At 32.6% G+C, this 12,500-nt stretch overlaps 3 protein-coding genes across 3 annotated transcripts; 1 reads left to right on the top strand and 2 right to left on the bottom strand.

Annotated features, from left to right (window-relative positions):
- The first annotated feature begins 5,013 nt into the window (after positions 1-5,013).
- On the top strand, positions 5,014-5,921 carry LOC106304658 (ethylene-responsive transcription factor ERF039-like). The gene has a single exon (XM_013741056.1). The coding sequence runs from the start codon at positions 5,110-5,112 to the stop codon at positions 5,653-5,655; it is 546 nt and encodes a 181-aa protein (XP_013596510.1). The 5' UTR covers positions 5,014-5,109; the 3' UTR covers positions 5,656-5,921.
- Positions 5,922-8,970: 3,049 nt separating this feature from the next.
- On the bottom strand, positions 8,971-10,259 carry LOC106303286. The gene is made up of 2 exons (XM_013739600.1): positions 9,781-10,259; positions 8,971-9,646 (listed from the first exon to the last, which is right to left on the bottom strand). The coding sequence occupies exons 1-2, from the start codon at positions 10,257-10,259 to the stop codon at positions 8,971-8,973; spliced, it is 1,155 nt and encodes a 384-aa protein (XP_013595054.1).
- A 1,095-nt stretch (positions 10,260-11,354) lies between these two features.
- LOC106303285 (glutathione S-transferase T3-like) lies at positions 11,355-11,903 on the bottom strand. The gene has a single exon (XM_013739599.1). The coding sequence runs from the start codon at positions 11,901-11,903 to the stop codon at positions 11,355-11,357; it is 549 nt and encodes a 182-aa protein (XP_013595053.1).
- Positions 11,904-12,500: the final 597 nt, after the last annotated feature.

Genomic DNA, 12,500 nt, shown 5'->3' with positions numbered 1-12,500 from the left:
AATATAAGAACAAAAGAAAGAGAAAATCAGCCAGGGTATACTTCAAAGTTCAAACCATCTTTGAAGGCCTGCTTCGAACTTGTGTGTAACCAAGTGGTTAAGGACAATATTAGTTTCATATAGTTTTTACTGGTGTATCAAAATAGATATTATCCAATGTATCCAACCTGTCCGAGGTAGGAGTACCAAACTGTATATGTGTATAAACAAGCAAAATAGATATGAATCATATGATCACTACATCTCCCTATAAAAATACACATATATAATATGTATATATATATATACATATATGTAGTATAGGCTGATCGAATAGATTTGGAAAAAATATATTTAATACTATATAGAGCATTAGATATTGTATTATTTGATTTGAGTTCTGAATGTCTTCTACCTAATATTAGAAAATAACCGGATTGTTTGTTACTAAACTATCATATAAATTGCATGGATCAAATCTAAATCTAGACTGACTAAGTAGCAGCAATTTGTTTCTTAACAGAAATTAAATTCAAAATAGACAAGTTTACACCGTGCCCAAAGTTAGCCTTACCAATAAACTACCACTATTTGGTTAAATACACATACTTGTATTATACATATACGATCATTTACGAATAGTCTGTTTCTAGTAGCAAGCTAGGCAAAGTAATTGGCGGAGAATACCTTGTCCAGAGCAGCTAAATGGACACCTTTCTTGCTTTGAACATATTTGGTCCCTAGTTTTTGGTGGCTGGAAAATTTCCCCTTATTATATTAAAAAGCTTTTGTATCCGACCTAAATAATTAAATACTTCATATTGTTGGAAAATATGGACCATCAAACTTTCGTTATGATAATTGCAATGACCAATAGAATTGGAAGTCCGCTATGTAACTAATACAACAATATATTGTTTCTTATCTTGTTGCTTTGTAACTTAACTTGCATGCTGAATATGTAAAGTTTTTCAGAATTTTTTCCTTCAAATTCTCTTTTCAGAATTGTGCTTTGTTTTCAATTTGCATCATCTCCCCCACATACAACTTTAGACCTTTATATTATTAAGCATTTAATAACCTAATTTGGTAGGTGGATAAATATACTGCAAAATAATGTTAGGGTTGTCTAACTTATAATCCTCTTTATCAAACCATAATGTTGTATTAATTAAAAAATGGCATTCATCTTTCATTTTTTAATGGTTAGTAGTTAAAGTGTTTAGGAATTAGGACATCCGAATTAAATTTACTCTTTGTTATATTTTCATCATCAACCTAGTTTGACTTTCTACATATATATATATATATATATATATATATATATATATATAAGAACATACAATTTAAGGGTTATATATGTACACAACTAATTAGATATGTATTTATAGATTATATAATCTATGGGATAAACGGTTCAGAATGTTTCAAAATAAATTGTACATTTCGCTATATTTTGTGTGTATGTAATTTTAATATGATCGATTTCATCAATCTCATAATCAGTGGTGGAGGTAGCTTATTGTGAGGGGTGTCAAATGACCTATGTGGATTTTTGAAAAAAAAATTACATGTATTTTGAAGTTAATAACTAAGAAAATGTTACAAATTTTAGCTATTGACCAATATGTTATATGTTTATAATATAGTTGACCCCTCTAGAAAGTGGGGTTGGTTCCGCCACTATTCACAATAATGTATTTTCAGATTAGTATTAGATATCCAGTCTTATATGTTTTCTAAGTCGAAACACTAATGCCGAAGATGAGCAACCTCTTGGTTGTAGAATTGTAATTTTAGTGTTACATTTTATTTCGCTGTATAAAGCGTCAAATGGACCCCACGATCAAACTAATACGTAACTTGCTCCCTCTAAATTAAAAAAAAAAACATGGTAAACCAATCACCGGAGAGAAAATGTGAAAGTACCGGTGATTGCACGCTGTAAAAATTTGGTGCGGTTGCGGATTCAAACTCGGATCCTTTAGATTAAATGTATACATTTTCCACATCATACTGTTGTTGTACATGTATATAAATGTTATATATGTCGTTTTGCGTACGCGCATCGTCCGCAGCAATCTTCTACGCAATTTCTTTGTTTTTTTTTTGTCAACATCTTTCACACAATTTCTTGACTAAAAAAATGCTTCGTGAATTAAATTAAAAAATACAATTATATTCGCAAGTGTCCAAGTGCAAATATAATCCGTAGACTGGTTAAACGAGCGTCTAAAACTGACCGTTGTTAAAGACTATTGTCCCATTTATATTATACAAAGTCAGAGAAATACTTTAGGATAGCACTAAAATTTTTTTTTGTCACAAATATAGATTCTAAATATCAAAATGACTAAACTATTTTATTAAAAAGATAAATATACACTTATACCTCTAAGGTTAACTAATCTAAACCTTAGGGGATTTGGGATTGAGGTTTAAAACTTTATAAAATTAAAAATAAATATTAAAAATTTGAAAATAAAAATTGTAAAAATAGTTTCAAAAAATAATTTTGAATTACAAAGAGAAAATTTGAAAAAAAAATAAAAATAATTTCAAAAAAAAATAAAAAAAAAGTTTTATAAAGAATTTCGAATTTGAAAACATATAATCTAAAACTATTTAAAAAATATTTTTTTGTCAATTTTTTTTTAATTTTTTTTATATAGTTAGGGTATTAGAATCTTTTTACCTATTAAATGACCAAAATGTTCATTTTCTTTTTTATGGTCTATATTTCTGATCAAAACTTGAAAATTATCAATTTAAAAGAAATGTCAATAAAGTTACCGTGTTGTCCAAAAATATTTATGGTCGAAAAAACTGATTCAAAAACACATTGTGTCACAAACACGAGTTTTTAGCTCTGATCTGATCCCACATCTTCTTTGTGGAAAGGAATCTTTGAAAGGATCTTCGCCACGTCTCCATAGCATATCATCGGGGCCAGTTGAGGCCAATGGCAGGACGGTTGATCTGATTTTGCGCAACATTTCTTGTACGTGGAGTCTTTAACATCGTCTTGAATGCCTTTTGACTTTAAGTCTTCAATACCTTGCAATTTTACCGATTTCCAACACTTTTGTTCCTGAATTTTCCGTAAGATCAGTTAACATATCTACAACCATCTACCAAATCAAAAAACGGTAAATGCCCACCTCGTACTTCCGTTCTTATTAAAATAATCGAAAGAAATTTTAACTAGTTTTTTTTGGTCAATGAGATTTTAATTAGTTTAAAGAATTTTTCACATCTAAAAACTCCTCTCTTTTTTTTATTCTCATTAACATTATAAAAATCTTTTAGTTATGGTCATGTTCGATATACACATCGACCTGCGATCAATCATATGTCGCAGTTGTTCATTTTGTTGTTAATGGGATTGATCGTGTGATCAGATCACATGTCGCAAGTTATTGTTCATTTTAGTATCGCATGACTACTCGCTGAAAAAATTAATGACTAAAAATTAACTTTTTTGCAGATTATAGTCGCAAGTCGTTGCAACATACAAACGGAGACCCATACAAATTAGCTCCTTGTCTAAGACCCTTTTTGCTGTTAAAATATTATGTTAGCTCGCCATTGACCTAGACTGAAAAGGAGATAAGAGAAATGCACTTTTCAATCCAAACAACGTGTTCACTTGAGAAGCCGCAAGCCGTTAGAGCAAACAAGAAGAAAGGCCATTGTACATTGTCAAAAACTTTCGATCGCACATCTTTCTGAGACCATACTTTTATGGTAGCATTTGACTAATGCATATGCTAACAGAACATTCTCTATCAATAACCGATCTTTTACCAAAAAGATTAGTTGAGAGGAATAAAATTTGGAAGAATCAGCTTCAATGTATTGGTTGAAATTTTCAAAATGACTTTATATATAACATTGTAGCAAGACATACCATTGGTTAGGAATTTTCTTTCTTCGGAATCAGGGACATATTTATAGATACATTCACTGTTATTAATGTTGCCTTTGTCAAAATCAAAGTGAAAAACGTGCGACATCTTTGAAGGCAGACATGAGTCACGGTCGGAAAAACGAAAATATAACAATTTCGGGGGAAAAACAAAAGATGGAAATTAGTATAAATTTTGAAAACATTTACAAAATAAAAAAGGGCTTACAAGGCTACAACGTCCAGTTACACTCACATTTAGTTTTTTTCCTAATATTTATTGTACGTGTGAAAAACTGAAACTGTGTCCCTGCCATGAAAAATAACAGATACGAAGATTATATCCACATGTTGAAAATCGTGACTTTGAAATAAAACTTTTTTAAGAACTTCAAAAAGAAAAATTCTTTGAAACTTTAATGAAAGATGGCTAACGCATGTCGGAATTTTAAAACCATATTTTTTAGAAGTGTAAAAACATCTCTCTCATACATTTCCTAAAATCCAAACCTGAAACAATTTGTTTTTGAAACAAATTTTTATGACATCTTAAAAGAACTCCGTGTGTTTTCATTTAAAAACCAACTAGTAGTAAATATAAAAGTATATCTTCTTACATACAGTATTAATTTACGTATCAGTTTATTGTGGACGTAAACTTCTTAACATCTATGTTGATAAACTAATGTATGTTTTAAACTACTTTGATTAATTTTGTAGACCGCCTAAAAACCATGTTAATTTAAAAATGTTCAGATTCGATCAGGATAATGTAATTTAAATTTACCCGACATAGTTCAGGTACGTATATTTTATTTGGAAGGACTAATTACTACTTAGGAGTCAAACAAACAAGTGTCCAATTCAAGTCTAAATAGTGAAAATTATATTACAATACATAAAATAAAAATACAATTGCAAGAAGAAACAAAAAGAAAAATAAAAAAGGATCTTAACGCAGTCAAAGTCTTTTTTTAGCTTTAGATATATATATATATATTTTTTTTAGATATTGAATTTGTAAATAATAAAAATGAATAAACATACACACAAGAATAGTTACTTCGGTATTTGGATGTATATATTAGAAGAAGCAAACCAGTCTCTCCTCACAAGTCACAACTATTCCTACTCTCTCACACCCCTAAATACAAAACAAAACTTCTTTATAATCTTCCGACCAAAACTTCTCTCTCTCTCGTATTACATTTTCATTCCTTTAGATGCAAGACTCTTCTCTTCCCCAGCCGGAACGTAATCTCCGGTCACCGGCGCCGGAGAAAACCTTAAGCAGTTCAAAAGCTAAAGATGATCAAAAGGGTGTTTCTAAGCATCCAAATTTTCGTGGGGTCAGAATGAGACAATGGGGAAAATGGGTGTCTGAAATCAGAGAGCCAAAAAAGAAATCAAGAATCTGGCTCGGCACTTTCTCCACCCCGGAGATGGCGGCGCGTGCACACGACGTGGCCGCTTTAGCCATCAAAGGAAGCTCTGCTCACCTCAATTTCCCGGAGCTCGCTTGCCATTTGCCGAGACCGGCAAGCGCCGATCCGAAAGACATTCAAGCCGCCGCCACAGCTGCCGCCGTTGAGTGGAAAGCACAGGAGTCTCCGTCAAGCACGGTGACTTCATCGATGACGTCATCTTCACCCGCGGACGATGCTTTCTCCGACCTCCCTGATCTTTTGCTAGACGTGAATGATCACAAAGTTGATGGATTCTGGGACTCGTTCCCGTACGAAGAACCTTTCTTCATGGAAAATTATTAGGACGGCAAAGTCCGGCCGGCGAATGATTTTTCCGGTAGTGATGGGACATGGTGTCGTTAAGTAAGTTTTGTCTTTATGGGGATTTTTTTGTTTTCTTTCTTTTACGTGGGAGTAAGTTTCCAAATGTGTGACGTGTAAGTAAAGGTATTCTTTTCTTTTTGTACAAAAACGAACGTGATTAACAAAAGGTTTTGTTTATTGCGTTATTATTTTCCAAACCCTTGAATAATTTGGGTGGGTAAATTTTCTTTTTGCGCATTATTTGGGTGGGTAATTTATGTAAAGAACTACGATACAAATATCTCGTATACAAATAAATAAATGGTAAATTCGTAGCTAACAGAAACTGATTTTTCTTAACCATAAATGTTCTTTTAGTATTCACATAACCATGTTACTTTATTAATACTGTGCTAGAACAAAGAATCTTTTACATGCTATAGTTTTTACCCATGTAATTTTGAAATTTTACATCGTTGAAGAAATGTTTTCTATATCTCTGCTTATAATAGGTAAGTTACCCGTGTTTTTACTTTTACCCATGTAACTCTGCCACATACAGAAAATTTACATCAATAATTATGCTAACCCTATATAATATGTTATTATTTATAAACACAAATAAAACGATTGCTATGACGAATGGTGAAATTATAATCTCATCTTCACTGACTTGAAAACTTTTTCTTAACAAAAAAAGATACAAAAAAAAAGATTGATAGTTGTTTATCAATAAAAGTAAACACGCATTAATTAAGATTATATCAATATAACAAAATCGTTAAGTATTTGGAGCTTGCTTTTTGAGTCTTCCGACCCTTTGTTTTCACATCTTCTGACCTTTTGTTTTCACATAGACTCTTTAACTTTACTCCCATAGAGCCGGCAAAGAATATATACATAGGGGTTTCTTCGTGACTTAAAAAAATTGACAAAAGACTTAAAAAATTTAACTTAATATAAGGGTTAGCATAATTATTCATCTTGTATTAGTTAAGGCATCTCCAACTCTACTTCATTTTTAACTTCATACTCAATTTTAGAGTAAAATCTTTTCTAACTCCACTCCATATTCAACTCCAAAATGGAGTAATGGTTAGGGTTACTTTATTTATAGAATAATCTTACCTATTACCCTATTTTGGAGTTGAACTTTTTCTGTTTATGAAATGGTCATTTTAATCTTTAATGTTTTTATTTCATATTTAAAATAATATAATAACATGAAAAAATATAATACTCCGCAAAAGATTATTTAATAGTTTACATAAAATATGTATAAACTCATAAAAGTCAAAACTAAGAATAAATAATATAAAATAAATATAATATAATATAAAGAAGTAATTTAATAATTCGGTAAATTGTTTTCGAAACTACCAAAATCAGTGAAGTATAATTCAAAAAGAATAGATGAGTTTTTTTAATCTTATGGATCAAAATTTTGATTAATAACATTTGTACTTGTTGAACTTGATATATGTACAAATAATGGGACCCAATACATAATTCAAATTAAGAAACAAAATTTTGTTTTTTCTTTATGTTCTTTTAATGCATATAAATATTTTTGAATTAGAAAAATTGCATACTATAAAAACTGCGCGAATTCAAATCTGAAGATAATCACTAATAGCAGCCATGACCAGAGTAGGTAGACTACAGAGACAAAAATGGTAAATTAGTACAAGAGATAAACTTTATGGTCTTTTCGGTCCTGTTTCAGTTTCCACTTTGATTTTCTCCTTTTTCGTATAATCTTATTGGCCTGTACAAAGTGGAAAATTAAAGGACCCAATGGCCCATTTTTTAATTAAATGTGTGGTGTATTTAATGTATTTTTATCCAGTACTTAGATTTTTTTTTGAACTAAAGGCTTTCATAGTACTTAGATTTTTTATCATCACGTTCATATTGTATCGATTTTTTTTTTCTGACCAATGTCTCAAACTACTTTACCAAATATATATAGCACAACTGTTCAAATTATTGAACGAATTATGAAACATTTAGATGTTTACTTAATTCATGTTTAAATAAATATGCATGCATAATATTTTTCGTTAGTTCTTTTCTCAAAAAAAAAAATCGTCAGTCAAGTTTGCTTTTTTTTTTGCTTACTAAAAAGCATATTTGAGTGTTGACATAAGAAAACGTATGTGTAGCAGATGTATTTTTGTTCTCGGTAACATATTGAGTAAGAAACTGAATGATGCCAATCTTTAGTTCTACCGGAATAATTACAAAAGTACTAAAAGAAAGTTCAAAGGCGGATATGGTAATGAAATAATGGAAATGTTTTCGTTTGAAACTTTGTTTACGCATTTGGACATGTCAATAAATTTTCCAAACTATCACTGTTCTCGTAATATACGTTTATTTAAAACGTAGAAGGTGAACTGGCTTTTCTCGTATCCTCTTTGTCCTTTTCTAATAATTTTGCGACACATATATTTACTTTTAAATTCTCAAACACACGTATTTACCCTTAATGTCTTTTTTGTCCGCTGCCTTGGACTAAAAACATTTTATTGTTGATTAGGAGATTTTGATTTATTAGATTCATTCTTTTTTTGTAGGACGACATTTATTAGATTATGTATTTTGAGTTTTAATAAAGAATTTTTTTTTCTATATAACCACATTTTAATTCATATTTAATCCTGAGCTTTAACTAATATTTTTGTATTAGTGCTGAAAAGAACATTTTTTATCGAAGATTATAAATTAATTACATTTACGATCCACCAAAGTAAAGAACAAGTATTCCCTGGCGATAAAAAGATGTAACATTTTTAATATAGGGAAATACTTATTGATAAATATTAAGAAAAAATACGTCAAGATGACATAATATTTTTTGCTTTCTAAAATTGAAAACTAAATGTAACAAACCTAATAAACTAAAAAGGTGTTAGAATCCAAAATTGACACCACTTTAATATGCCAGCTTATATAGTTATAACCAGGTTTAAAATCCATAATGTGTTGTTTTAATTTGTTAGCTACTTGGCATTAGCATGATCCGCAGATCCACAAGTACAAATAATATTTTTAATAAGTTGAAAAACTTTTAGATCCATCGAAATTGTTGTGGGTTTTAAGACGTTAAGAGCAACTCCATTGGTGAACCTCCTAAGAGAGGTTCTTAGCAATTTTATTTATTTTTAATTAATTTTGTAAAGTTAAGGATTTCCAATTTTTTGGGTGTCAATTGGTGAACTCCAAAGTGAGGTTCTTAGGAATAAATTAATATTATTTAATTTATGGAAAAAAAAGTTATGATTATTGAAAAAAATAGAAAACATACAATAATTATGATTGTTGGTTACCAAATTTTGCAAATATATTCTCAATTAAATCGGTCTTCAATCGTTGATGTTTCCTTTGGTCGCGAAGTTCACTCCGAATGGCAAGTATATTACCGAGATTTGAAGGCATGTTTGTAGAGAACGAGAAATCTACCTCTGAACTTCTGCTTGTTTCTCCTTCTACGAATTCGGATATATCGTATCGAATGTATCCATCTCGTTCTTCTTCCACTATCATATTGTGTAATATGATACATGCTCTGGTAATGTTGCTGATTTTTTCCTTCTCCCAAAGAAGAGCCGGGTTTCTAACAATTGCAAAACGAGCTTGCAAGACTCCAAATGCACGCTCGACATCTTTTCTGGCGGCTTCTTGACGTTCTGCAAATAACACGTCCTTTGGACCTTGAGGAATAGAGATGGATTGGATAAAGGTAGGCCACTTTGGATATATACCGTCGGTGAGGTAGTAGGCCCTATGATACTTGTGACCGTTGACGGTGAATTCAACTGTTGGAGCTCGACCATAGATAATGTCATCAAAAACCGGAGACCGATCAAGGACGTCAATATCGTTCAAGGCACCCGGTGGTCCAAAAAACGTGTGCCATATCCAGAGGTCTTGTGAAGCTACAGCTTCTAGAACAATTGTTGGTTCCCTGCACCATGTGTATATTGACCTTTCCAAGAATGTGGACAATTTTTTCACTCCCAATGCATACAGTCAATGCTTCCTATCATCCCAGGGAAACCGTGTACCTCTCTGATATCAAGTAGTCGTTGAAGATCTTCAGGTGTGGGTCTTCGTAGATACTCCTCTCCATATAAATCGATGATTCCTTCAGTAAATTTTTCCAAACACAATAAGGCAGTGGTCTCACCCATGCGGAGATATTCGCCCACCATATCACCCGCACAACCATAGGAGAACATACGAATTGCTGCAGTACACTTTTGTAGTGGAGATAGCCCGAACCGGCCAACTGCATATCTTCTATGTTGAAAATAAGGAACTTCATTGGAGAAGCGATTAACGATCCTCGTGAATAATGATCTTTTCATTGGGAAACGGCGCCTAAAATAGTGAGGTGGATATGTCGGCTCCTCACTGAAATAGTCATTCCACAAGCGGTTATGCCCTTCCTCGCGGTTTCTTTCTATGTATGCTCGTCTCCTCGGTACTGGCGGTTGATAGTTCGCTATGTTGTTGTACATTACGTCGATTTGTTGTTCGAAATAATCTTCAAACATGTTTTCTAAATTTTGTTCTTCGTCATTGGATGAGGATGCCATGTTAAACTCTTAATAAAAAATTTAAATCCCTGTAATAAAAGAAAGTCCGAAACAATATTATTGGTTAACTCTATATAAACTCTTATTTTACATTTATATATTTAGATATATTTCACAATTTAATTTTGTAGCAATAAACATTTACAGGTGGCTAATAATAATTACTGAAACTAAATATTAATAAGTATATAAGATAACATATGGTATTTAACTAATTTATAGCAATGTAAACCGTAAATGAACTAACTTATCTATGGTTTTGTTGTTGCTTTTCATGATCGTTTCGTGTTTCTAATGAAAACACTAAACACAAGCGATGATATATAGTAATAGTAGTATCAAGAAAGATGATATAGCAAGAACCAGAAAGAAGAGATATAACAACACCGTTTACAGAAAGAACTGGATGATATAGGTGAACTCTCCTTTGCTTATACTGAACCGTAAATGCTTTGGAAGGTAGACAAGAACGAGAAACATGATAAATAGTTGTTCAGATACGTTTAAATAGAGAAAGAGTAGTTCACATGACAACAAAAATAAAAAGAAAGGTTCACATGACATAAAACAACAAGACATAGTTGAGAACACATGACATAAAACAACAAGACATAGATGAGAACACATGACATAAAACAACAACAAAAGATAGCAGTGCTGTGCTCCCGTGCTCTGCTCCCGTGGTTATCTATTCCACCTGTGACAGAAAACAACAAGACATTAGACTCCTCTGTACTAAACAATTCAACACATGACAACTAACACAAACCTATTACTGATTTACCTAAGAACACAACAAACTCAAACTTATCCTAACATTTCCGAAATCAATTTAAGTTTTAGGGACATTTCCATCTCAGATAGAGGGTCAGGCTTCTCAATGAACTTCTCCAGCAACTTCTGCTTGTTTAGTTTATCTTTCATCTTCAACACTGTTCTTAACTCTGTCTGGTTAGACTCCTCTTGAACACCCTTCTTTTTCTTAGCCGCTTTAGCAGCTTTGATACCTGGAGGCCTAGCACCAGTAACCTCCTCATCGCCTTGAACATCACCACCAACCGTCTTTCGCATCACGTTAGAACTATCCTTAGCCTTCTACGCAGAGGCCCATTTCTTGTCATGCCTAAGCTCTCTCCAGGCATGCTCTAGAGTGAATTTACAACCATGGTCATTGAAGAACATGTCTAGTGCCTTCTTCATCACATCATTGTCATTCTCACCGCTTGATTGGTCCCTCAATGCCGCATCATAGCAACCACAGAATTTGCAGACTAGGTTATTAAGCCTTCCCCACCTTTGCTTGCATTGACCTAGCTCCCTAGTGTCCAGCCCAACATGCTGAACACTTGAGTTGTAGTAATTCTGGATCCTTGACCAGAAAGTTCCCAACTTTTGCTCATTCCCTACTATTGGATCCTTGTTGGTGTTGAGCCAAGCGCTTATGAGAATAACATTCTCTTTCGGAGACCATTTCTTCCTCTCCTTGACAGTAGATGCTTCTGAGGATTGGCTGCTAAAAGCTGGAAGATCAGGTGACTCGAGGTCTATGGATTCAGAACCTGAGAGGTTCACAAACCCTGGAGTGCTAAATTCTCCGGTTTGGCTTGTTAAAAGGCTAACAAACCCTGGAGAATACGATGCCATTTTCTAAGTTTGTGGGTTTTGGTTACTATCTGTGGTTGGTAAAACTATGGGTGTCTAGGTCTATTTAACTAGTGTTCTTCGTTAAATGATGTATTTACTATCTAACCTAATCCTAACCACCACCCTTCGAAAGTTAACATAGAGCTTTAAAGACCAATCAACTCAATGCAGTTAGGAAGAAACAATTAAAAGTTTGGAGTCAGATACGAAGTTAATGTTTCAAAGAAAAAAAAGTTTGAAATGAAGTGGAAGTTAATGTTTAAAAACTTCAAAGTTTGAAATAATGTTTAAATGTTCAAACTAGATGATTATATATCTTAAAAAAACTTTAAAATGTTTTATGAACTCACCTTATGCGCATACTCAAGCTGAGACACTCGGGCTAAGAGCTTCTCCACCTCTGCCTGCAAGAATTTTAAAATGTGTGTCAAGATTTTGAAGAATACCAGCCACATAACCTAAATCGTTAAGAAAAGATAGAAGGCAACTCACCTTCAACTCCTGATTCTCGACTTCCAGCTTTACCACCAGGGATTTATACTCTTCACATTTTTCCAGCCTCGTTTTCATGAAACCTAGCTCTTCCTCGACTGCACA

Source organism: Brassica oleracea, chromosome C7 (assembly GCF_000695525.1).
Source record: "Brassica oleracea var. oleracea cultivar TO1000 chromosome C7, BOL, whole genome shotgun sequence".
Classification (NCBI taxonomy): Eukaryota; Viridiplantae; Streptophyta; class Magnoliopsida; order Brassicales; family Brassicaceae; genus Brassica; species Brassica oleracea.
This window is presented reverse-complemented; position numbering and strand designations above follow the sequence as displayed.